Genomic DNA, 27021 nt, shown 5'->3' on the forward strand with positions numbered 1-27021 from the left:
AAGTTGAGGGCGGTGTCAAGACACTTAGGGTCGTCGACATAAAGGCAGTCCGACCTGGAGACATTTATGGTCCCCTCCCTATATGGGGACTTCGAGGCTGGTGTAGGAGTCACCATGATAATTTTGAGATTTTTGAGTGAATGGTGTGTGTGTTATTAGGTGTTTGTAGTTTTGTGTGGAGGAAGAGAGTTGTCTTTAGAGGGCAGGCTGTGACTGCCCCCTTGTGTTGTGAGACACAAAGGGAAACGTTCAGTGAGGTCACAGCTGGGTTTAATGATAAGTCCACAGCACCCTCTGAACAGTGCTTTAGACCTCACTGGGAGTAATTATCGTTTCGGCAGGTGTCTACTGCTTTTAGGTGTTGTCATGTTATTGGCCGAGTTTACCCTGAAAAGGAATACGTTTTGTCAGTGTCCCCCGTGTTTCGTTTTCCTTCAAAACATATCTTTATTCTTAGTTATAAGTTAGTATAAGGTTTATTTACTCATTTTATATCATGTAGTATTATTCTCTTCATAATTTATATGTATGTATATGTTAGGAAAAGGTGTATTTTGGGTGAGATGTTTGAAGGCGAGGGGCGATCCGAATTTGTGTTTCATGTCTGAGTCAGCAGAATTTCAGAACGCAAGAGGCCCTGAGAGGGAACAGAAGGGTGGCATCCTCACAGGATAAATTTCGGTGGTGGTGTGGTGATTGGGTGGGTGTGTGGAGGTATTAGTGATGTGGTGGTATAATCCTGATATCCAGGATCAAGTTGGGGAGTCTTTTATAATACTAAGATCTCTTGTCCGCTGAAATTTGGTTGGTGAGTTGTGTCAGTGACTTAACGCTGAGAGGCAGTATTGGGGCTGAGAGGGAGCCATTTTGTGGTTGGGGTTGTGGTGGTGTTGTGGTGTTATTGGTGTCTTTGGGGGTGGTGATAGGTGATCTATGGTGATGGTGGTGATGTCTTGTGAGGTTTGAGGAGGTAAAATACGGGAATTGTTATTTAGTGACACAATGACAGCGTCTAGGGAAATTCCTAAAGCCGGGGAAAATATTTCAGCTGCCTATGAAGGAGTAAAAGGGTTTTAGTGCTTTGTGAAGTGATGGGAATGTCATATATTGGTGTGCAAAACCTTTAAGCAATAAGGGAGGCATATAATAAGAGATACGTATGGTAATTGAGTGTAAGAATTATCCTTTGTTGGTCTAGGGTAGAAATTTGCTCCCTAATTTCATTTAATGTGTACTACCTCAATTTATTTGTAAGTTAACATTATCATTAATATTTTCTGTTATTATATAGAATAATTGTGTTTTCTAACCCAACACTGATCTGGTATTGAAGTGATTCCTGGCGTGCTGTGCCAAGGTAATGGTTTTGTGAGAGGGTTTAATAGCTGACGATTTCGGATAGGTCGGGTATTCAAGGCCTTTTAAAATCCAGACCTTTAAAACTTTCTGAGATCAGTGTACCGACCACTTTCTTGGAAAGATAACCGGGATCGTGACTGTTTTAACATTACTTAGGTAGAAAAGACCGTTGGATGAGTTCAGTATTGAGTACATCTGACAAACAAAAGCAATGTGTGTACGTAGTACATTGTTATGAAGACAACAGAGGCAGCAGTCACAGGTCATCAGCGCTATCCGTGTTATCCCTTGTCTTGTGGCTTTTATTGTTATTAATCACTCTCATTACACTGGTCCAGACCTTGAGATGAAAGTAACACTTAAATAACCAGCAGATGTGTGAGGGTGTGTATGGTGATGCGGGGAACAGGCTGCAAGATATATAGGTTTTGCTTTTGTTTTTGCTTTGCTTATAGAAAGATTGAGAATATTGAAGAGTTTGGACAGAAGAAGTAAAAGGAAGGACATTGAAGGAAAGTAGTAGATTAAAGATTGTGGGCAGACCACATTGCTATTTTTTAAAGTGTGTGTGTGTGTGTGTGTGTGCGTGCGCGCGCGCCAAATGTATAGGGAGGCAGGGGATATTTATTTATTTATTTATTTATTTATTTAATCACTCAATTAATATATATATATATATATATATATATATATATATATATATATATATATATATATATATATATATATATATATATATATATATATATATATATATATTTATTTATTGTCATGTTATTGGCCGAGTTTACCTTGAAAAGGAACACGTTTTCTTAGTGTACCCCATGTTCCGTTTACCTGCCTTTCAGACATTATCCTGATTCTTAGTGATAAGTTAGTATAAGGCTTATTTACTCATTTTATATCATGAGATACTATTCTCTTCATAATTTAAGTCCCCCATATGTTTGTATGTGTAAGGGAGGAAGTGTAATTGAGGTGGAAATATGTTGAAATGAGGGGAGCTTGAGTGGGCAACAACACATTCCGGAGAGGGGAAAACAGAGCGTCCTGAGGTCTTGAGGTAGAACAGAAATGAGGCGTCTCCCAGGAGGAAATTTTGATGTGGAATGGTGATGAAGTGAGTATATGGAAGTATTAGTGATGTTATCCAGGATCAGGTTAGTTAATCTTTTGTGGTACCAAGAGCTCTTGTCCGCTGAAATTCGGTTGGTGAATTGTGCCAGTGACGCTGGCTTGAGGGGAGCATAGGTGAAACCGGCCGCCATTTTGTGAGTGGAGGCTGTGGTGTTGTCCTTGGAAGCTGGCGTTGTCCTTGGAGGCTGGTGTTGTGGTGTATTGGTGAATTTGGGGGTGGTGTTATGGTGTTGTAGGTGATTTTTGTTGATCATGATGATGTCTTGCGAGGTGTGAGGTGAGGAAACACGGGAATTATTGTTTGGGGATGCGGCGATGGCGTCTGGGTAAATTCCTGCCGCAGAGAAAAATATTTCAGTGCCGGTGGAGGTGTAAACGGGTTCTGATGTTGTGTGTAGTGACGAAAACGGCATATATTAATGTGTACTACCTTTTTGTTTGTGAATTATAATTAGTATTAATATATAATGTTGTAACATAGAATAATCGTGTTTTTTACTCCCCCAACATTGATCTGGTATTTGAGGTGATTCCTGGTGTGCTGTGTCAAGGTAAGGGTACAGTGAAAGGGTGTAATTCTGGCGATTTCGGATAGGTAGGGTAGGCGCTCGAATCTTTTAAAAGTCCAGACCTTTAAAACTTTCCGGGATCAGTGTAACGGCCACTTTCCTGGAAAGATAACCGGGATCGTAAGTGATCGTGAGCGAATCGTAACAGTATATATATATATATATATATATATATATATATATATATATATATATATATATATATATATATATATATAATTAACTTTGACTTGTCGAGTCAAAGCAGGCAGGTGTAGTAGTGATTAATTAATTAATTAATTAATTAATTAATTAATTAATAATAATAATAATAATAATAATAATAATAATAATATATATATATATATATATATATATATATATATATATATATATATATATATATATATATATATATATATATATATATATATATATATATATATATATATATATATATATATATATATATATGGAGTGAGAAACAGCAAGTGTGATAGTGTATGTATTGTGATGTTCATTATTTATTGAGAAACCTTTGTAGAAGTAAGTGTGATGATGGTGTGTGGTTTGGGTAGCAAGAGTAAGACATAATTTTGTGGTGGTGATGATGGAGATGGTATGCGATTGTGATGACAGAATTTTGTAGTGGTGTGTGGTAGGAACAACAAAGGATAGATAAGTGAGGCTGCTTATGTTAATGTGTATGAAGCCAATGATTGAAAAGGTATAATTATAAGTTAACATGTATGAAGCCAGAGATGAAAAAGGAATGATTATAAGTTGGATGCACTGATGGTTCTGGATTAATTAAAATCAAAATATAGTAATGAACAATATTACTTAAGCTGCATTACTCCTGACAAAAGTTATTGTTTCTTTACAAGTTACTAAAGCTTTTGTAACTAACATTGCATTTTAAACTGACTTTAATCATATATAATTTTTTGTGCTTATGATAAACATTACTATCAGCTAAAAGTATAGATAAAATAAGAACATTCTTGTTGATAAAACAAACTTTTTCAACCTTCATAGAATTCCTGTGGGCCATAGAACACAACAGGGTGTGCAGGGAAAGAATCTTCAGAGATTGGTTTGATCCACTGAATATCTACCTCACCATGAAATCCTGCATCTTTTGACTCCTTGGTGAGTAACCTTTCATTTGTTTCTGTTTATTCATTTTCACTTGATGTGTATGAAACTTTGAAAGTAACTACTATGTTCTTTAGTTATCAAATTATATAACCAGTTTAGTTTTAGTGATAATGCATTACGAAATTGGTGCAAAAAAAATCTCAGCAAAAATTTTGGAAGTAATTGTCAGCATACCAGTGTCACCTATGAAGAACTTTTTTTTTTTATCACACTATATTTTAAGTCTGTCTCTAGTAAATATAAAAGTTATTGAGCAAGTGTACTTGAAAAGCTAAATTGTTTCTGTATAATATGAATTTTTTTCTTATGAGGGGAAAAAGGGTAATCTATATAAAAAGTATGTAGATTGGAAAGTGAAGTGAAAATTAATTTCATGAAGAAAAAATGGGTATTAGAATAATGTGATGGTTAATTGTTTATGAACAAGATTTTTAAAGTTATTTTTTTGCTTTGATTAATCCTTTACACGTGCTTTTATCATTGCAGCTGATTCCTTTATCCTCTAGAGCCCTTTTCTAATGACTCCTGAGCCAGCTAAAAACTGCAGGCAAGCACGCCTTCAACAGCCACACAAAGACACGTGTGATGATACAGCAGATATGTGGGACACGAATCCAGATTCCGCTTTCTGTTTAAGTCAGGTGGTACTGCAGTATCACCCAGTTAAAATTGCTCATAAAGCAGTTACATGTATGCAGTTGCACAACATGTGCATCCAAAGAAGAATCCCCATGAAAGAGCCACTACTTGATGATAACCCCGAAACTTAAGAATATAGAAGAGGCATTCAAGCTAGACTGGCTCGCTGCAGGGCTGTCAACGAAAATGTTTTCATAGGCTCTCTCTGTCAATGTCTCTCTCTTTCTCTCTCTCTCTCTCTCTCTCTCTCTCTCTCTCTCTCTCTCTCTCTCTCTCTCTCTCTCTCTCTCTCTCTCTCTCTTTTGATGTTTCATGTCTATTGAAGACAGCATCTAAAGAGATGGCCTTGGCAGAAGAGCCTCCATGTCTTCTAGTTTAAGTCTTCCTACTTCGGTTGTTCATAGACCTACACCAGCACCTTTTGTCTTACATGTACTGCCTCGACCTGTTCTAACATCCAAGTGCCCTTCCAGTCTTTCACTATGCTCATGTACACTTAAGTATTGTCAAAATAAAAGAGAAGTTTAGTATATAAAACAGGGAAAGAAAAATGGTCCACCATCGGCGTCATTCCCACCCTCTTATCAACGCTTAGTGACTCTCAGCCCGCAAAAAGTGCCGCATCATCAGGGCCTACAGGTATAAAAGGGAGCGTGGAGGACTAGGTGGCATTATGTGGTGGGCTTCATAATGAAAATACTGTTGCTGTGTCTGGCTGTCCTGCACGCTGGTTTGTACATTACTGAAGCAAGCATGCTTCAGAAAATGCATTATATTTAGAACTGGAGTTGGGTACTTAATCGCAGTGGATTCATGCAAGCTCATGAAAATATTTATAAGCGTATGGACTAAAGACCTTTTATATACTTTTAAAAATAATAATATTATTATCATTATCATTATTGTTATTGTCAAATTTACATATGTTTTTTCTGACACCTGTCATATATATATATATATATATATATATATATATATATATATATATATATATATATATATATATATATATATATATATATATATATATATATATATATATATATATATATATATATATATATATTTTTTTTTTTCTGACGCAGGGTCCGCGCTGGACCCTGAGGAGCAGAACATCCCCAACCCCTGTGGTGGATCAAGCTACTCGCAGGTAAGTCACGTGGGCGGTGTTCCTCAGCGTAGGAAGCTGGTTGGCGGGAACTCCTGCCACCACTGTTTCGGATTTGGGATGAACTTTCTTCTTGGTTATATTGTATGCTTCTGCTTTGTCGATCCCTTTTTATCTTACACCCCTCCTTCATTTATCGGTCGATATACCTCTTTATTTTAGATGTTCATCTCTTTCTTCTTCCATGTACTTTTGCTTCTGTTGTCTTCTTTCCAACGCGGTCCTCTTCCTCAGGATGTGGCCGCACCATCTCAGTCTCCTCTCCCCAGCCTTATTTATTATCCTCCCACCCCACAACGGGTTGTCATATGTACAAATTCTGAAAATTATCATATTTCTTCCTGAGGGGAATAATTTTAACACATTGTCCTCTATCGTAGCACATTAACATGACAATAGACCATTCTGTCGATTACCAACATTAACATCCACGACTGCTGAACACATAGAACATCGCAACTTGCTCCCTATCAGCGTGACGCAAGTAAGTATATGCTCCTTCTCTATTGTAGTTCAGACAGACTGTAGTTCATAATGACTTTAGTACAAACATTTCCTCTATCTGAAAAGATAATTGTAATTTACGTTAGAAGAATACTGGCATAAGGCAACAAAAAGGAGAAGAAAATTAGGGTCCACTGAGGTGCTAGTCCCTCCCCCCCTGAAAAAAAAATAAATAAAAATAAATAAATAAGTAAATAAAATAAATAAAATGAAAGAAAATAAATGAATAAATAAATAAAGATGAGTAAATAAACAAAAAAAAAACATGGATTAGCAAAAATTAGAGAATAAGTGTCTTCATACTTCCCTTTTGAAAGAGTTCAAGTCATAGAAAAAGACAAAATACAGAAGGAGGCAGAAAGTTCAAGTGTTTATCAGTAAAAAGGGATAAAAAATTGATAATACTGACATTAGGGAAGTGTACAAAATAGGGGTGGAGTATCATTAAGTAATGAACCAAACTATTTTATTTAACTGCATCATTTTCGTGTTTTCTGTTAATCACATTTTAGTTCGTGTTAGATTTATGTACGTACGTGTATCCCAAATAACATATGACTGTTTCTTTCGTGACGCTGTAGAAGTTTTAAAAACTTTATTCTACCGACCACGGCATTAACCAAACTCAAGTTCGGTTTCTTTAATCTAATGAATCAATCAATAAATTAATTAATTATTATTATTATTATTATTATTTTTTTTTTTTGCTCTTGACTGCTCTTTTTAATACATTACAGAGAAAAAAAAATTTCATATATCTTTACTCAATCAGAAATATTTAAATCTTACCTGATCCACTTCTCGATTGTAACTTTTGACACTTAGTAACATGTCAAAAAATATGTCTTCTCCATCTTTCCCTCCCTTGTTGCATCCAGGCAACATACCAGTGCCATCTCTAGAGCATGGTTTTTCTCACAGACCTCTGCTTTTCCATATTGTGAACCTCACATCTACCTCTAAAGCTGAATTTTCATACCTTTTCTGGACATTCCCAAGTATTTTCTTCGGAGTGGCTACCTCCTTATTGCGAACCTCATTTCCATTTCTAAAGCTGAGCCCTCACGCCCTTGCTATATATATATATATATATATATATATATATATATATATATATATATATATATATATATATATATATATATATATATATATATATATATATATATATATATATATATATATATATATATATATTTTTTTTTTTTCTTATGTAGGAAGGACACTGGCCAAGGGCAACAAAAATCTAATAATAAAATGCCCACTAAAATGCCAGTCCCATAAAAGGGTCAAAGCAGTGGTCAAAAATTGGTGGATAAGTGTCTTGAAACCTCCCTCTTGAAGGAATTCAAGTCATAGGAAGGTGGAAATACAGAAGCAGGCAGGGAGTTCCAGAGTTTACCAGAGAAAGGGATGAATGACTGAGAATACTGGTTAACTCTTGCGTTAGAGAGGTGGACAGAATAGGGGTGAGAGAAAGAAGTAAGTCTTGTGCAGCGAGGCCGCGGAAGGAGGGGAGGCATGCAGTTAGCAAGATCAGAAGAGCAGTTAGCATGAAAATAGCGGTAGAAGACAGCTAGATATGCAACATTGCGGCGGTGAGAGAGAGGCTGAAGACAGTCAGTTAGAGGAGAGGAGTTGATGAGATGAAAAGCTTTTGATTCCACCCTGTCTAGAAGAGCAGTATGAGTGGAACCCCGCCAAGACATGTGAAGCATACTCCATACATGGACGGATAAGGCCCTTGTACGGAGTTAGCAGCTGGGAGGGTGAGAAAAACTGGCGGAGATGTCTCAGAACACCTAACTTCATAGAAGCTGTTTTAGCTAGAGATGAGATGTGAAGTTTCCAGTTCAGATTATAAGTAAAGGACAGACCGAGGATGTTCAGTGTAGAAGAGAGAGTTGAGTGTCATTGAAGAAGAGGGGATAGTTGTCTGGAAGGTTGTGTCGAGTTGGTAGATGGAGGAATTGAGTTTTTGAGGCATTGAACAATATCAAGTTTGCTCTGCCCCAATCAGAATTTTAGAAATATCAGAAGTCAGGCGTTCTGTGGCTTCCCTGCGTGATATGTTTACCTCTTGAAGGGTTGGACGTCTATGAAAAGACGTGGAAAAGTGGAAGGTGGTATCATCAGCGTAGGAGTGGATAGGACAAGAAGTTTGGTTTAGAAGATCATTAATGAATAATAAGAAGAGAGTGGGTGACAGGACAGAACCCTGAGGAACACCACTGTTAATAGATTTAGGAGAAGAACAGTGACCGTCTACCACAGCAGCAATAGAACGGTCAGAAAGGAAACTTGAGATGAAGTTACAGAGAGAAGGATAGAAACCGTAGGAGGGTAGTTTGGAAATCAAAGCTTTGTGCCAGACTCTATCAAAAGCTTTTGATATGTCCAAGGCAACAGCAAAAGTTTCACCAAAATTTCTAAAAGAGGATGACCAAGACTCAGTAAGGAAAGCCAGAAGATCACCAGTAGAGCGGCCTTGACGGAACCCATACTGGCGATCAGATAGAAGGTTGTGAAGTGATAGATGTTTAAGAATCTTCCTGTTGAGGATAGATTAAAAAACTTTAGATAGGCAGGAAATTAAAGCAATAGGACGGTAGTTTGAGGGATTAGAACGGTCACCCTTTATAGGAACAGGTTGAATGTAGGCAAACTTCCAGCAAGAAGGAAAGGTAGATGTTGACAGACAGAGCTGAAAGACTTTGACTAGGCAAGGTGCAAGCACGGAGGCACAGTTTCGGAGAACAATAGGAGGGACCCCATCAGGTCCATAAGCCTTCCGAGGGTTTAGGCCAGCGAGGGAATGGAAAACATCATTGCGAAGAATTTTAACAGGTGGCATGAAGTAGTCAGAGGGTGGAGGAGAGGGAGGAACAAGCCCAGAATCGTCCAAGGTAGAGTTTTTAGCAAAGGTTTGAGCAAAGAGTTCAGTTTTAGAAATAGATGTGATAGCAGTGGTGCCATCTGGTTGAAGTAGAGGAGGGAAAGAAGAAGAAGCAAAGTTATTGGAGATATTTTTGGCTAGATGCCAGAAATCACGAGGGGAGTTAGATCTTGAAAGGTTTTGACATTTTCTGTTAATGAAGGAGTTTTTGGCTAGTTGGAGAACAGACTTGGCTTGGTTCTGGGCAGAAATATAAAGTGCATGAGATTCTGGTGATGGAAGGCTTAAGTACCTTTTGTGGGCCACCTCTCTATCATGTATAGCACGAGAACAAGCTGTGTTAAACCAAAGTTTAGAAGGTTTAGGACAAGAAAAAGAATGATGAATGTATGCCTCCATGCCAGACACTATCACCTCTGTTATGCGCTCAGCACCCAAAGACGGGTCTCTGACAAGGAAGCAGTAGTCATTCCAAGGAAAATCAGCAAAATACCTCCTCAGGTCCCCCCAACTAGCAGAGGCAAAACGCCAGAGGCACCTTCGCTTAGGTGGATCCTGAGGAGGGATTGGAGTGATAGGACAAGATAAAGATATGAGATTGTGATCGGAGGAGCCCAACGGACCCAGCAGTGTTTTTTTTCTCTAATGAACTTGCTCCTTCTATCTCTAAAGCTGGACTATCATACCTTTCTTCAGATCACCTGCTCCAGACTACGCACTTCACTTTTGACCGCCTCTTTCAGGTGCTGTGTATGTCCTATCTATTCTATGAGGCGGAGCGCTCCGGCTACCTCCCGCCCGATCAACGTGTTACCTGGCGCGGCAACTCAGGGCTCGGCGACGGTAATGACGTGGGCAGGGACCTGACTGGTGGCTACTATGACGGTGAGAGAGAGAGAGAGAGAGAGAGAGAGAGAGAGAGAGAGAGAGAGAGAGAGAGAGAGAGAGAGAGACGGGTGTGGAGGGTTAGTGGAACTCTTTCTTCTCTCTCAAGACCTATTCATTGTATTCTTACAGTTGTTTCTCTTTTGTTTTAACTGATGAAAGTTACGTACTGTACGTGTAATCTCGCAATTGACTGAGGCATCTGCTGATAATTTATATATTCATCATAACAACAGACAGCGTGTTAAACAGAACAAACATTACTTCATATGGCTTTGTACAGACTTTCATTTATTTAATTTTATTGATTAATTTATTATCTATTTATCGTTGTTTTCTTTTTTCCTTCACTTTAAGAAAAGTGTCGAAGATTTATACATCCATCTAATGTAATGGGCTAAGTTTTAAGTAGATTAAAGACATTACTTCATATCATCTTGTAGCTACGGACTCGCAATTATGTATTTTTACTCATTTGTTAATTACTTGTTTGTTTATTATTTTTAATTTTTTAATTTTATTTATTTATTTATTTAATATTATTATTTTTTTAAAAACAATGTTCAAAATCACAGCTTCATTATTTCTCTTTTCTCATCACTACAGCTGGTGATCACGTCAAGTTTGGATTCCCAATGGCGTACACTACCACCGTCTTGTCCTGGGGTCTCATTGACTTCACGGAGGGACACATCAAGGCTGGTAAGATTGCTGCTACCACTGAGAGTTGTGTGTGTGTGTGTGTGTGTGTGTGTGTGTGTGTGTAAAAAAAGACAGATAGGAACTGGTTCTCAAATAGAGTGGTAGATTGAATGTAATGGTCTCAGTAATCAGGTTGTTACTATTGAGCCATTAGGGGGCTTTAAAAGAAGATTAGACAAATTTATGGACAGAGATGGTTTGTGAATATAGGTAGGTATGTTTTATATAAAGACTATCACGTCCAGGCTTTATGGTTTCTTGCAACTTCCTTTGTTTTCTTTTGTGCACGTACCACAGTATTTAGAATGGCGTCTTGAGATCGCCAACTATATCCTTCTACAAGAGAGAGAGAGAGAGAGAGAGAGAGAGAGAGAGAGAGAGAGAGAGAGAGAGAGAGAGAGAGAGAGAGAGAGAGGCCCATACCCTGAAACGCCTTACTCTCATCACGAATATTTTCATAGGGTACAGAGATGATTAGCCGGGTTTCAAGAGTTTCTCCTGTTCATTTGTAGAAATCTTGTTAACCGTAAAGACACCCTTAGAAACACGTGTCACCTCTTGAAAGTTGTGGAGGTGCGGATAGAACTGTTCCAGAATACGGTCCTTGGACCCCTCACGTTCTCCCTGTAGGACAGTTGGACTATGGGCGCGCCGCTGTGCGTTGGGCCACTGACTACTTCATCAAATGCCACACAGCCGAGAGAGAGTTCTATGGCCAGGTTGGGGACGGCTACGCGGACCACGGCTTCTGGGGACGCCCTGAGGATATGACTATGTATCGTCCCGCTTTCAAGATCCACCAAGGAGCTCCAGGTGCGTTATAGATCAATATCCACCACTATCAAACAACAGTAACCATCCGCTAAGAACTGTAAGCAAGACATTTTATGACGTACTCCAACAGAGGTTCTTGAACAATATTAGGACACATGGTATGGACGGGATAATTAATATGGACTACCACCATACATAATCAATAATTCGCTGCTAACAACTGCTAGCAAAGTAATTTATAAGGGGTTCCAGGAAAGACTCTTGAACAAAATTAAGACACAGGATGGATGGTAAAGTTCTAGTCTAAGTCAGGTCATGGTTAAACTCTAGTACTCCCTGCTGGCTTCTATATTTCCCTCTTCCTGTGACTTGAACTCTTTCAGGAAAGAGGGCTCAAGGCATTTATCCTTCACTTGTGGATAATCACTCTGACTTTTTCATTAGGGGCTGGCACCTCAGTGGGGCATTTTTTTTCTCTCTCTCCCTTTTTGTTGCCCCTTAACCAGTGCCCTACTTACATTAAAGGAGCTGCAGCCAACAGAAACTACTACGAATATCTGTAAATCCCATCGCCACAAGTAATTAGTGGAATGCCACAGAAATAAATTTTGGGAACACTATTATTTATAATATACATTTAGATTATGGAATTAGTAGCGATATTAGTAAATTTGGAAACGACAAGAAGATAGGTAAATTAATCAAGTTAGATTCTGATGCACTGCCCTGCAGACATGCTGAGAGATGAACAAGTGGAGAGGCAGATTTTTATTTATTTATTTATTTATCTATTTATTTATTTATTTATTTATTTTTATTTATTTATTTATTTATTTATTTTTTATCTAGGAGGGACACCAGTCAAAGGCAAAAAAATCCAAAAAAAGGAAAAAAAAGTCCACTGAGATGCTGGTCCCCGAATAAGGACCGAAAAATTCTCAAAAATTTAAGGATAAGTGTCATGAAACCTTCCACTTCAAGGAGTTCAAGTCATAGGAAGGTGGAAATACAGAAGCAGGCAGGGAGTTCCAGATTTTACCAGGGAAAGGGATGAATAATTGAGAATACTGGTTAACTCTTGCATTAGAGAGGTGGACAGAATAAGGGTGAGAGAAAGAAGAAAGTCTTATGCAGTGAGGCGACGAAAGGAGGGGAGGCATGCAGTTAGCAAGGTCAGAAGAGCAGTTAATATGAAAATAGCGGTAGAAGATAGCAAGAAATACAACATTGCGACGATGAGAAAGAGGCTGAAGACAGTCAGTTAGAAGAGAGGAGTTGAAGAGATGAAAAACTTTTGATTCCACCTTGTCCAGAAGAGCGGTATGAGTGGAACCCTCTCAGACATGTGAAGCATGCTCCATACATGGACGGATAAGGCCCTTGTACAGAATTAGCAGTTGGAAGGGTGAGAAAACTGGCGGAGACGTCTCAGAACGCATAACTTCGTATAAGCTGTTTTAGCTAGAGATAAGACGTGAAGTTTCCAGTTTATATTATAAGAAAAGGGCGGACTGAGGATGTTCAGTGTAGAAGAGGGGGACAGTTGAATGTCATTGAAGAAGAGGGGATAGTTGTCTGGAAAGTTGTGTCAAGTTGATAGATGGAGGAAATAAGTTTTTGAGGCATTGAATACCAAGTTTGCTTTGCTCCAATCATAAATTTTAGAGAGATAAGAAGTCAGGTGTTCTGTGGCTTCCCTGCGTGAACTGTTTACTTCCTGAAGTGTTGGACATCTACAAAAAGACGTGAAAAAGTGCAGGGTGGTATCATCAGCGTAGGAGAGGATAGGCATAGAAGTTTGGTTTAGAAGATCATTGATGAATAATGGGAAGAGGCAGTGACAGGGCAGAAGCCTGAGGAACACCAGTTAAAAGATTTTGGAGAAGAATAGTGACAGTCTACCGCAGCAGAAATAAAACTGTCAGTAAGGAAACTTGAGATGAAGTCACATAGAGAAGGATAGAAGCTGTAGGAGGGAAGTTTGGAAATCAAAGCTTTGTTCCAGATTCTCTCAGAAGCTTTTGATATGTCTAAGGCAACAGCAAAAGTTTAACTAAAATCTTTAAAAGAGGATGACAAAGACTCACTAAGGAAAGCCAGAAGATCAAAAGTAGAGCAGCCTTAAGGAAACCCATGCTGCTGATCAGAAGGAAGGTTGTGAAATGATGGATGTTTAAGAGTCTTCCTGTTTAGGAGAGATTAAAAACTTTTGATAGGCAAGAAATTAAAGCAATAGGACAGTAGTTTGAGGGATTTGAACAGTCACCTGTTTTAGGAATGTAGGCAAACTTCCAGCAAAGAAGGAAAGGTAGATGTTGATTGACAGAGTTGAAAGAATTTGACTAATCAAGGTGCAAGCACGGTGGCACAGTTTCGAAGAACAATGGGAGGGACATCATGAGGTCCTTCCTATTGGCCAGCGAGGGCATGGAAAACATCATTGCGAAGAGTTTTAATAGGTAGCATGAAGTAGTCAGAGGGTGGAGGAGAGGGAGGAACAAGACCTGAATTTTCCAATGTAGAGTTTTTTTTTTTCTTTATCAAAGGTTTCAGCGAATAGTTCAGTTTTAGAGATAGATGTGATAGCAGTGGTGCCATCTGGTTGAAATAAAGGAGGGAAAGAAGAAGAAGAAGCAAAGTTATAGATGTTTTCGGCTAGGTGTCAGAAGTCACGAGGGAAGTTAGATCTTGAAAGATTTTGATACTTTCTATTAATGAAGGAGTTTTTGGCTAGTTGGAGAACAAACATGGAATGGTTCCGAGCAGAAATATAAAGCCCATGAGATTCTGGTGATGGAAGGCTGAAGCACCTTTTGTGGGCCACCTCTCTATCATGTATAGCAGAAGAACAGGCTGTGTTAAGCCAGGTTTTGAAAGGTTTAGGTCGAGAAAGGAGTGAGGAATGTACGCCTCCATGCCAGACACTATCACCTCTGTGATAGTGTCTGATAGTATGTCCTCACTCAAACCAGATTGAATTCGATGACAAATATAACTTCTGTCGATCACTGGCTATAATTACAATTTATAACCAGGGCACGTATTCATGAAGCGGTGCTAGCGAGTTTTAGCTATAAAACGTGTCATAACTAGGATAAAATGGCTCATTCTTGTCATAAACTGCGCTCGCTTGTCACAAATCCGCACGGGGGGATGCTACGACTGGGTCAACCCTGCCTTAGCGGGTTATGAAAGATGCTTCCACTGTCAAGATGGCCGCCCCACATCTCCAGCTCAGGAATTATTTAGGCGAAATTCATCAGAAGATATTATCTCAACTTTAGATCATGCAGGTATTCTCTTTGTCAGTAATCTAGTGTGGGAAGCCTTGCAGAATAACACAGAAAGGAGAAATCCCTTTACCCCCTATTATAACATTTAGATATCCTACTGCTGAAAAAAAAAAAAAAAAACTACTGGGAAAATGCAGTTGTGCAGCAGTGATGGTTTTGGGGATCCTCTAGAGATCCATCCTTGACAGCAAACCATCTGAAAACTGTTTGTTTACATTGAGGTGCTCCTACAGGATCACATTTCCCACTGTGTCTCTTCTCCCAATACATAAAAACGAGGGAAATATTTATAGAAACTATGTATCAGTAATAAACGGCAGCTTTTGCTTCGCCTTTTAATATCTGAAACCAAATAAGCGTTACATATTGTAGACGTTCAAGACAGACCCAAGTCATAGCTCATGACATACGTGCGACTTATGATAGACGTTCCTAGTTATGATACGTATCTGCCATAGCTATGACACATGTCATAACTTTATGAAGAATACGGCCCATCATTTTTGCAAATCTGATTAAAACTATTATGTGCAAAATTTTATAACACGCAAGAAAGACTCAGATATGAAAGAAATAAACTTATAATCATAAATAAAGTAGATGAAAGTAAATTCAGTCTGCACCATTCTACGCACACATACAAAAAAAGAAAAAAATATATATATCTCACTGTAAACGTTAGTGAAGAGAATATGAACAGAGGAAGGAAGCTTGGCGAAGATGGTAGCAAGACAAAATGTAGCAGATGAATTAGATTGAGGTGTGGTCTGTAATAAAACACGAAACAGAATAAACTGGAGAATGAAGATGTTGATGATGATGATGATAGCAGAGTTAAAGGCAATACTGAACATTTCCGCCCCTCAGGATCTGATTTGGCCGGAGAGACAGCCGCCGCCATGGCCGCCGCGTCCATTGTTTTCAAGGTAAGTTTCATCCTTACGGCAGTGAATGGCTTCCCTTCACCCGAGATACTGACATCCTGCACCTGTTACACTAATGAATATGTAGAAAGAAACATACCGATGCCTAACAACTCTCTCTCTCTCTCTCTCTCTCTCTCTCTCTCTCTCTCTCTCTCTCTCTCTCTCTCTCTCTCTCTCTCTCTCTCTCTCTCTCTCTCTCTCTCTTTTGCAGAACGTGGACGACGGCTACTCCAGCACTCTGCTCACCCACGCCAGACAGCTCTTCGATTTCGCTGATCAGAACAGGGATTTGTACCATAACTCGATCCCACAGGCAGCAGACTTCTACAGGTGAGAGAAAACCACAGCCTGAGGAACGTTTGTCCTTATCAGTCACTTGTATTTGTACTTTTAATTCCCTTGAAGCCTCCAAGTGTTTATTCTCTCCTGTCACAACTTCCAGCTTTGGATAACCCATTTGGCCTTATTTAGGGACTGGCACCTCAGTGTGTTTTTTTTTTTTTTCTTTTCCATAGTTTCCCAAGGCTGTTGCCCTTATATATATATATATATATATATATATATATATATATATATATATATATATATATATATATATATATATATATATATATATATATATATATATATATATATATATACAAAACAATCCTTTAAAAAATTCTAGATAATGCAATTTTTAAGAATTTTTCACGCAGTAAAAAGAATATGTATATATATATGTATATATATATATATATATATATATATATATATATATATATATATATATATATATATATATATATATATATATATATATATATATAAACTTCAGTCTATTAAAACATTTTCGTAATCGTACAACCTTACAGGGCAGAATAGTTGTCACAAGTTTACTGTATATGAAGGTCGTGGTTGTACTACAATCCTTGATGACGTAGTGTGCTAGGGTGCTGGGTGACATAAGCAAAATTATCAGCATCAGTAAAATCAGGATAGGATAGGAAATAATGGTTTCAAGCTTGATAAAGTTAGATTTAAAAAAGAGATTTTTTTAAATAGAGTGACGATGAATGAAATGGACTCAGTAATCAAGTTGTTAGTGCTGGGTCATTAGGGGACTTCAAAAGACTAGACAAATATATGGATGAGGATGACAGGTGGAAAAAGGTAGGCATGTTTCATGCAGGGACTACCACGAGTAGGCCTGGTAGCTTCTTGCACCATCCCTTGTTAGGGATGGTGCATGTTATGCTCTTATGTTCTATACATACATATCTATCTCCTCAAATTCATTATGCACTTTTCTTATGTTATTATATTCTATCCATTCATATTTACCCTATAGATTTCAATATGCACTTTTCCCTTAAAATATGCATATACGATACTTATTTTACCACATAAGTGCGCTATATTTAAATTTTAAGGATACTATTTTTGTGTTATGTATAAAGGCCATACTAAAAATTATGTACCGTACGCAGAATAAAGTGTCAAGTCAGAGACAAAAAGGTTAGTTGAGGCGAAATTATTCCAGACTAGCTTCGCTCTTGCCTTCTTCAGAGGGAGTTCCAATGGAAAAGTCAAGTGCGAAACTAATAAAGAATAAACTTGCCTAGCAACACTCCTGTCTATCTCTCTTGACCTCCACCCACAACGTTCATGAGCGTTTTATTATTAAGGACACAAGAACATCAGAATATAAGGGAAGGTGCAAGTCAGGCCTACACGCGGCAATCCCTGTATTAAATCTAACTAGTTATCTGTTTCCACCTATCATCTCCATCCATAAATATGTTTAATCTTTTTCTTTTAATTTCCTAATGACGCAGCACAAACAACCTGATTACTGAATCCATTCCATTCACCCACCACTGTATTTGAGAACCACTTCCTTCACTTTATTTTTTAATTTAAATTTTAAAGTTTGAACCCATTATTTCTTGTTCTGTCCTAGTTACAGATCCCGAGAATTTTGCTTACGCCACCTTTCTTATGCCCCCTATGCCACCTGAACCTAATTACCTTATTATTATCATTATTATTATTTGCCCCGCGCCCGATGGTCAGGTCGTGGAGTGGTTATGGGGACGAGCTGTGCTGGTCTGCGCTGTGGCTGTACCGCGCCACCAACGAGCAACAGTACCTGGACAAGGCCAAACAGTTCTGGGATGAGTTCGGCATCGGCAACGTTCCTGGCGAATTCTCCTGGGACAACAAGAACGCCGGAGCCTATGTAAGAGAGAGAGAGAGAGAGAGAGAGAGAGAGAGAGAGAGAGAGAGAGAGAGAGAGAGAGAGAGAGAGAGAGAGAGAGTGTGTGCGTTCTACCATAGACTTGATCACTCATCCTCCTATGATGACAGTTTTATTTTTCAGACAGTACAGATTACTGCATGATCACTACATTTCATATTTCAACATTTCTTGTAACTATTGATTATTATCACATATTTCATTACATATGGCCTTTGTCATCAACAATGATGGAGTTCATACTACTCGTGGAGTCTTTTTTTTTTTTCACATTTCTTATCTTTATATCTCATAAGATTTTTCTTTGTCTTACAGATATGCAAAACAAAGAAACAATTTTCATCACAGCATTTAACACAACTGTCAATCTTTTAAAGCTTTACAATCATAAAAATCTGATTATCGTGATCAAATTCGTACGCACTACTTAATTATTGGAGCTCTCTTTTTATTCATAATTCTTATTTCTGTCATATGAAACTCCAACTGTCTTCGTCTCACATGCATGCAAAGCAAAGAAAACACTTTCACCACTCCGTGTGTCGAAACTTTCCATCTTTCTACATTTTATGATACTAAGAATATGATCACCATGCTGAAGTGTAGGATTACACAAGAACTCAGCTAATGAAATCTCGCATACACACTCTGTGCTTGCAATTATTGAACACTACATTACACACAACTGTACATACACCAAGGCAAAAACATCACGTTTTGCTCATCCTTATAGAGGTGACTCGTCTTATGCGATTTTTTTTTACACAAACTTTGGTTAACACGACTTGAAATATATTAGATTCAATTGAATATACATAATCCAACCCAACAGCTCATTCACGCTGTACATACGTAAATATTTCCCAGCTTTTTCTCATGCATTTCTATTGTTTTCGCTTTTATATCCAAAATTTTATTGACAAACAAGAATAAGTTATAGGGATTAGTATTATTAATTTTTCATACACGTAAATAGATTTAAGGACAAAATAGTGGAATTTAACAGCTCAAAATCCCCTAATTCCCTCTTCCCATTACTTTTTTTTTTTTTTTTTTTTAACGATTTCTGTTTACGCGATGCCTACAAGTTCCTATGTATTGTGTGAGCTGAGAGTCATCTGTACTTGCATGTATCACGCAGGCGAACAGTATCACGTCTTGTTTATCGCTACATTTGTATACTCTTGCGCAGGCGCTCTTCACAATGCTGGACGGGGACGGCAAGTACTCGGGCGCCCTCAACACCTTCCTCAGCAACATCAGGAATAACAACCCGTACACTCCTGGCGGCATGGTGTTCATCAGTGAGTGGGGCTCCACAAGACAGGCAGCCAATGCAGCCTTCATTGCCCTCATGGTGAGACAGGACTTTAAAAACACTCTTAAAAACCCTTATCACTTCAAGTAGAGCCTTTTGAAAGTAGTGAAGGTGCGGACAGAAGTGTTTCAGAAAATTGTCCAGAGAGAGAGAGAGAGAGAGAGAGAGAGAGAGAGAGAGAGAGAGAGAGAGAGAGAGAGAGAGAGAGAGAGAGAGAGAGAGAGAGAGAGTTACCGTTCAGGCAAATACAAGTTTAACAGTTGGTATCAATGAACGAAAATTTGTACTTTTTATTACCATGGTTTCGATCTTTTACCTTCATACACTTTTCTATATCCATCTATCTGTCTCCCTGCATATTATCCCAAGTCTCGTTCTGATCGTTCTGTTGCTGCAGTTCTAGATGACCACTGATCTTCCGATCACATTAACACAGAGTTTCTACAGAGATCTGCCACATGCCTTTTTTCCTACTCCTCGTAAATAATTTTCTCAGCCAAGACTTTTCTATAGTTTCATGCTGATGATTGACATTGGTTTTTATTCAGAAACTCTGCTTTCTCACTACGACTATTTTCAAAGACCACAGAGATGATTAGCCAGGTTCCTAAGGGTGTTTTTCCTATTAATAATGTAGAAATTTTGTTAATTTGTCACTAGAACAAAAAAAAAAAAAAACTTAAAATCCGATTAGCTTTAAGTAAAGCCTTTTGAAAGTAGTGGAGGTGCAGCGCAGAAGTGTTTTAAAATACAGTCCTACCTTTAATTTTTCTTCGTAATTTGTTGGGCAACCAATTCAACAAGAATTTAATAATTCACGAAGAGAAACCACTAAATCAACTGTCCAGAACAAATTTTGTGTCATTTATTACTTTATTCTTTGGTGTGTTTCTTGTTATCTTTTACCGTTATTTTCACGCTATCTTCTCTTCTGATATCTATCTATCTATCTATCTATCTATCTATCTATCTATCTATATCTATATCTATATCTATATCTATATCTATATATATATATATATATATATATATATATATATATATATATATATATATATATATATATATATATATATATATATATATATATATTTTTTTTTTCTTCTTTTTTTTATCTTTTTTTTCTTACGTAAGAGGGTCACTGGCCGAGAGAAACAAAAAAAAAAAAAAATCCAATATAGATGTCAAGAGAATCATCGAAAATTGAAGGGTATGTGTCTTGAAACCTCCCTCTTGAAAGAGTTGCATGAAGGCATGCAGTTAGCAAGATCAGAAGAGCAGTTAGCATGAAAATAACGGTAAAAGATAGCATGAGATGCAACATTGCAGCGATAAGAAATAGGTTGAAGACAGTCAGTCAGAGGAGAGGAGTTGATAAGATGAAAAGCTTTTGATTCCACCCTATCTAAAATAGCGGTATGAGTGGAACCCCACCCACCATACATGTGAAGCATACTCCATATATGGATGGCTCCTGTACAGAGTTAGCAGCTGGTGTGGGGAATGGGGGTGAGAAAAGCTTGAGGAGACGACTCAAAATGCCTCACTTCATAGAAGTTGTTTTAGCTAGAGATGAGATGTGGAGTTTCCTGTTTTAGTTCATAAGTAAAGGACAGACAGAGGATGTTAAGTGTAGAAGAGAGAGACAGTTGAGTGTCAATGAAAAGAGGGGATAGTTGTCTGTAAGGTTGTGTTGAGTTGAAAGATGGAGGAATTGAGTCTTTGAAGCATTGAATAATACTAACTTTGCCCTGCCCCAATCATAAATTTTAGAGGGATCATGTATTCTGCGACTTTCCTGCGTGAACTGTTTACTTCCTGAAGGGTTATGAAAAGACGTGGAAAACTGCAGGGTGGTATCATAAGCGTAGGAGTGGATAGGACAAGAAGTTTGATTTAAAAGATCATTGATGAATAATAGGAGGAGAGTGGGTGACAGGACCCCTGAGGAACACAACTGTTAATAAATTTAGAAGAACAGTGACCGTCTACCAGAACAGCAATATACGGTCAGAAAAGGAAACTTGGGATGAAGTTACAGAGAAAAAGATAGAAGCCATAGGAGGAAAGTTTGGAAATCAAAAATTTGTACCAGACTATCAAAAAGTTTTTTGATATGTCTAAGGCAACAGCAAAAGTTTCACCCATATCTCTAAAAGAGGATGACCAAGACTCAGTAAGGAAAGCCAGAAGATCACCAGTAGAGCGCCCTTGACGGAATCCATACTGGTGATCAGATGGAAGATTGTGAAGTGATAGATGTTTAAGAATCTTCCTGTTGAAGATAGATAAAAAAAATTGGAGAGGCAAGGAAATTAAAGCAATAAGACGGTAGTTTGGGGAATTAGAACGGTCACCCTTTTTAGGAATAGGCTGAATATAAGCAAACTTCCAACAAGAAGGAAGGGTAGATGCTGACAGACAGAGTTGAAAGAATTCGACTAGGCAAGGTGCAAGCACGTAGGCACAGTTTCGGAGAACATTAGGAGGGACCCCATCAGGTCCATAAGCCTTCTGAGGGTTTAGGGCAGTGAGGGAATGGAAAACATCGCTGTGAAAGATTTTAATGGGAGGCATAAAGTAGTCAGAGGGTGGAGGAGAGGGAAGAACTAGCCCTGAATTAGAAAAAGGTTTGAATGAAGAGTTCAGCTTTAGAAATAGATGAGATAGCAGTGGTGACTTCAAGTTGAAATAAAGGAGGGAAACATGAAGAAGCAAAGTTATTGGAGATGTTTTTGGTTAAGTGCCAGAAGTCATGAGGGGAGTTAGATCTTGAAGGTGTTTTTGGCTAGTTGGAGAAGAGATTTGGCATGATTCCGAGCAGAAATATAAAGCGCATGAAATTCAGGTGATGGAAGGTTCAAGTACCCTTTGTGAGCCACATCTCTTTTATGTATAGCATGGCTATGTTAAACAAAGGTTTGGAAGGTTTAGGTCGAGAGAAAGCATGAGGAATGCACGCCTCCATGCCAGACCCTATTACCTCTCTTATGTGCTCAACACACAGAGATGGGTCCCTGACATGGAAGCAGTAGTCATTCCAAGAAAAATCAGCATAATACTTCCTCAGGTTCCCCCAATTAACAGGCAAAACGCCAGAGACACCTCCGCTTTAGGGGATTCTGAGGAAGGATTAGAACGATAAGACAAGAAACAGTTATGAGATTGTGATCAGAGGAGCTCAACGGAGAAGACAGATAACAACATAAGCAGAAGGATTAGAGGTTAGAAAAACGTCAAGAATGTTGGGAATATCTTAAAGACGGTCAGGAATACGAGTAGGGTGTTGCACCAATTGCTCTAGGTCGTAGAGGATAGCAAAATTAAAGGCTAGATCACCAGGATGGTCAGTGAAGGGATAGGGAAGCTAAAGCTGGTGATGAACATTGAAATCTCTAAGAATGGAGATCTCCGCAAAAAGGAAGAGTCAAAATATGCTGTGCTTTGGAAGTTAAGTATTCAAAGAATCTCTTATCGTTAGAAGAGTTAGATAAGAGATATACAGCACAGAAAAGTTTTGTTTGAGTGACTCTGGAAAACTCAGAAGATTCAAGAGCGTGGGCATGAGAGCAGGTTAAATCGTTGTGCACACAGATGCAACATCCAGCTTTGGATTGAAAATGAGGATAGATAAAGTATGAGGGAACAAAAAAAGGGGCTATTGTCAGTTGCCTAAGACACCTGTGTTTCGGTGAGGAAAAGAAGATGAGGTTTAGTAAAGGAAAGGTGGTGTTCTACAAATTGAAAATTAGATCTAGGACCGTGAATGTTGTAGAAGTTAACGAAGAAAAAGTTGAGGGGGATGGTGTCAAGACACTTAAGGTCGATACCAGAAGAGCAGTTCGACCTGGAGACATTTGTGGTCACCTCCCCAGATGGGATCTCCGAGGCTGGTGTAGGAGTCGCCATATTGATTTTTAATTTTGAGTGAACGGTGTGTGTGTATAGTACTAGGTGCATGTAGTTTTGTGTGAAGGAAGAGAGTTATGTTGAGAGGTGAGGCTGTGACTGCCCGCTTGTGTTGTGAGACACAAAGGAAAACGTTAAGTGAGGTCAAAGCTGGGCTTAATGTTGTCCAGTGCTATAGATCTCACTGGGAATAATTATCGTTTCGACAGATGTCTATTGCTTCCTCTTGGTAACTGCAGGCCTTCCTTCCTCTGCTTTAATAAGTTATATTTAATTTCATTATGTTTTATGCCTCCTTGACACTTTATCTGTTCAGGCAAACAAGCTGGGAGTCGATCCGGGCACCAACTATGGCTGGGGGAAGGGACAGATAGATTACATCATTGGCACCTACGGCCGCTCCTTCGTGGTAGGGTACAATAACGGTCCACAGAGGCCCCACCACCGCTCTAGGTGAGTTACGAGAGAGAGAGAGAGAGAGAGAGAGAGAGAGAGAGAGAGAGAGAGAGAGAGAGAGAGAGAGAGAGAGAGAGAGAGAGAGAGAGAGATCAATGTGAACGACATCAAATTTATCTTGATTTTCACTGAAATTGTGTTTTATGATTCAAAACTATGTAATTGATTATGAGTAAGTTCTTGCATTTTCATTTCGTTATCACATAAAAGATGACTTGTTTTACTGCCAAGACTGTCCTTTGATAAAATTCAGAACACTGTTATTTTTGCATAGACACACACAATAAGAGAATAGAAAGCAAGTTCTGTCTATTCTGTGTTACAGAGGCTGCTTATGAGAAAATACTAAAAAAAATAATTCTAAAATAACTCTAAACAGTTAGAGGTGATTAAGAAAAAAAGGTAATAGGATAGGAAATTGGTAGTGATAAACTTACTTGTTTATTTCACTTTGCTACCATTACAACACATACTAATGCTTACCACCATGAGATGAAAGATTTCAGAAAACTAAAACCTACAAAGACATCCTCTTCTAGTAACCTCAAGTCAAGTGCTTGTTATTTTTATTAATATTTTTGCCTCTGGTCGGGTGTAAAGACTTCAGACGCCTGGATGATGAAGTGGGATGTGATTAAAAGGAAGTTATTTAGCAGTAATAGGATTAATGATAACATAGCAGCTCTCACTTACGTCCTCTGAACCCTGCCTTCCATATCCTGATCTCTCTGCCCATGCCTCCCTGCCCAGCTCGTGCCCAAACATGCCTGAGTATTGTGACGGAAACTGGGCTATGAACCAGGGTGGCCCCAATCCCCAGACGCTGTATGGTGCCCTTGTGGGAGGTCCTGGCCAGGTATGTCATTCGCTTTGTATTTCGCTGTACCACTTTTCTGAACCTTATTGCCACACCGGTATATTGCTAGTTTTCTTTTGGGACTGGTACCTCAGTTTTTTTTTTTTTTTTCCCTTTTGTTGTCGTAAGCCAGTGTCCCTCCTGCACGCAAAAGAAGTGTATCAATAGAAAAGAATACGAAACGGTGTCCCTCCCTGTGTTAGTTAAACAGACAACAGGCTGTGTACTCGTATATCGCTTCTCTGGATGGAATGTAACATTATTTCAGTTTAATAACTTTGCTCCTTTACCATTCTTGCAATATTACTGGCTCACTGTCACACTGGTAAGTGTATCAGAAGAGAGGAGTATGAAGCAATGTCCCTCAGTGTTAGCTGATTAGGCAGCAGTTTGTATCCATTGTTGCTGTGGGTGGGATTGAACATTTCTACTCTACAGCCTTATTCTTTCATCATCCTTTCAACCTTACTGGTACACTGGCATATTGTTACACAAAATTATGTCAGAAGAGAAGAGTAAAACACATTGTTCCTTATTGTTAGTTAATTAAGCAGCAGACTGCGTTCATTGTTTCTGTGGATAAGATGTAACATTTCTACTCTACAACCTTGCTCCTCAGGATGGTAGCTACAACGATGACCGCCACGACTACGTGAAGAACGAGGTGGCTTGTGACTACAATGCTGCCTTTACTGCCGCCCTCGCCGCCATCGTGGAATCCATGTGAGACTAAGGCCCATATTTCGAAACTCTTCAATTCCGTACCTCCACTACATTCAAAAGCCTTTAGTTGAAGTTACACTGGTTTTCAGGGGTGTTTACATGATTGTAGTAACATATCAATAATATTTGTATATCATTAACCGGAGAAACATTTTTGAGAATTTGGGTAATCATCTACCCCGGTAAGTAGCCTTTGAAAATAGTGGTGGTGAGAGAGCAAAACGTTTCTCAATACCGGCCTTTGACAACGCGTTACACATACATGAAGATTATAAGAAATAAAAAGAAATAAGAAAGTAAATAAACATCAAGTGACACGACTTTAAACTTTTACTTGCATCATACTGATCATTATAAAGAAAAAAAAGAAAAAGAAAAAAAAGATTTATTTAATAAAAGAGGAACAGCTTTCAATACCCGTTTTTTCTTTCCTTTTATTTTTTTTTTTAAGAAGAACATTTTCCTTTTTCTTCGTTCAAAACAAAGAGTACTTGGCGAACAACCTAAAGAAGAAAAAAAAAAGTTCAGATCCAGCAGTTCAATAGATCAATGTGGCCAATCATAGGAGAGAAGGGACTTTTAGATGATGTTTAAGGTTGGTGGGACTCAAGGAACGCCAAGAGGATTCTCTTTTTAAAACAATATATATAGGACTTTTTGACAGGCATTAATAACATTATTTAAGAAGCAAAAAAAAAAAAAAAGAAATAATGAAATATTTTCATTTTCTTCATACCACTGAAACAATTTCATTACCGATACAAATTAGGAAAGCGAGCGACCGTGATGGATGACAACACTAGGCTCTCCAACAAAGGACTGCCAGCGTTGGGAAGTGGCAGTACAGGGGCAGACAACGCCCTATACCTATGGTAAATCCACAAGTCACCTCCTGGCAAGGAGGAAACACAAGTTTAGTGAAGTAACCCAGGTACAGCAATCAGTCGGTTTCTGCCTGCACAAGCCCATGACAACATCGTTGTAAGCAATGATTTGGCAGATGCTCCACCTCATCGCTTTGAAGCAATGCATCACTGCATCCAAAAGCAACTCTCGCATTAGGAAAACCTTTACTGAAGCTCCAAAGTCTTGATATGAAGCAACCACACTAAAAATATTTCAACCTCCGAAGAGCTGACACCGAAAATTGTCTTGAGTTAAAAGATGGAGTAGTGCTTGGAGTAGCAGAAATGTTTTTATTGTAAGGGAAGAGCTTGAATTTAGGAGGACGCAGCTAAAATTAAAGAAAATTGAAGATGTACAAGATTTGTACAAAATTTCCTACTTACTTTAATTTCTATGCTGCTTGTCTCTCTTACAATAATTATACAGTAATATCACATTTCACCCCTTTCACTGGTAACGTCTGGGACTCTTTAATCAACTGTTTATTTATTTATTTATTTATTTATTTTTTATCAATGCGTCTACACTTTCCTCTACAGCACACACACACACACACGCACACACACACACACACACACACACACGATTGCAGGTTCCTTAACTCTCTCTCAGCAGCTGTGGA

At 38.4% G+C, this 27021-nt stretch overlaps 1 protein-coding gene and 1 long non-coding RNA gene across 2 annotated transcripts in view; both read left to right on the forward strand.

The window, feature by feature from the left end:
• Positions 1–4199, forward strand: part of LOC135092827 (uncharacterized) — a 37343-nt gene extending 33144 nt beyond the window's left edge. The window contains exon 3 of the long non-coding RNA XR_010263086.1: positions 4083–4199. This is a non-coding gene — a long non-coding RNA (uncharacterized LOC135092827). The remainder of the gene's footprint in view (positions 1–4082) is intronic.
• Positions 4200–5482: 1283 nt separating this feature from the next.
• Positions 5483–25907, forward strand: LOC135092854 (endoglucanase E-4-like). The gene is made up of 12 exons (XM_063991602.1): positions 5483–5574; positions 5930–5994; positions 10156–10297; positions 10904–10999; positions 11630–11812; positions 15934–15992; positions 16204–16322; positions 18048–18213; positions 19424–19588; positions 23775–23911; positions 24665–24770; positions 25390–25907. The coding sequence occupies exons 1-12, from the start codon at positions 5535–5537 to the stop codon at positions 25495–25497; spliced, it is 1386 nt and encodes a 461-aa protein (XP_063847672.1). The 5' UTR covers positions 5483–5534; the 3' UTR covers positions 25498–25907.
• Positions 25908–27021: the final 1114 nt, after the last annotated feature.

Source organism: Scylla paramamosain, chromosome 41, assembly GCF_035594125.1.
Source record: "Scylla paramamosain isolate STU-SP2022 chromosome 41, ASM3559412v1, whole genome shotgun sequence".
NCBI classification, from domain to species: Eukaryota; Metazoa; Arthropoda; class Malacostraca; order Decapoda; family Portunidae; genus Scylla; species Scylla paramamosain.

Bases quoted from the DNA above. Each gene is read 5' to 3' on its own strand.
- LOC135092854 (XM_063991602.1), top strand. From the start codon at position 5,535: ATGAAAATACTGTTGCTGTGTCTGGCTGTCCTGCACGCTG. The intron at 5,575-5,929 runs GTTTGTACATTA...TTTCTGACGCAG, and splicing joins TCTGGCTGTCCTGCACGCTG to GGTCCGCGCTGGACCCTGAG. The intron at 23,912-24,664 runs GTGAGTTACGAG...CTCCCTGCCCAG, and splicing joins AGGCCCCACCACCGCTCTAG to CTCGTGCCCAAACATGCCTG.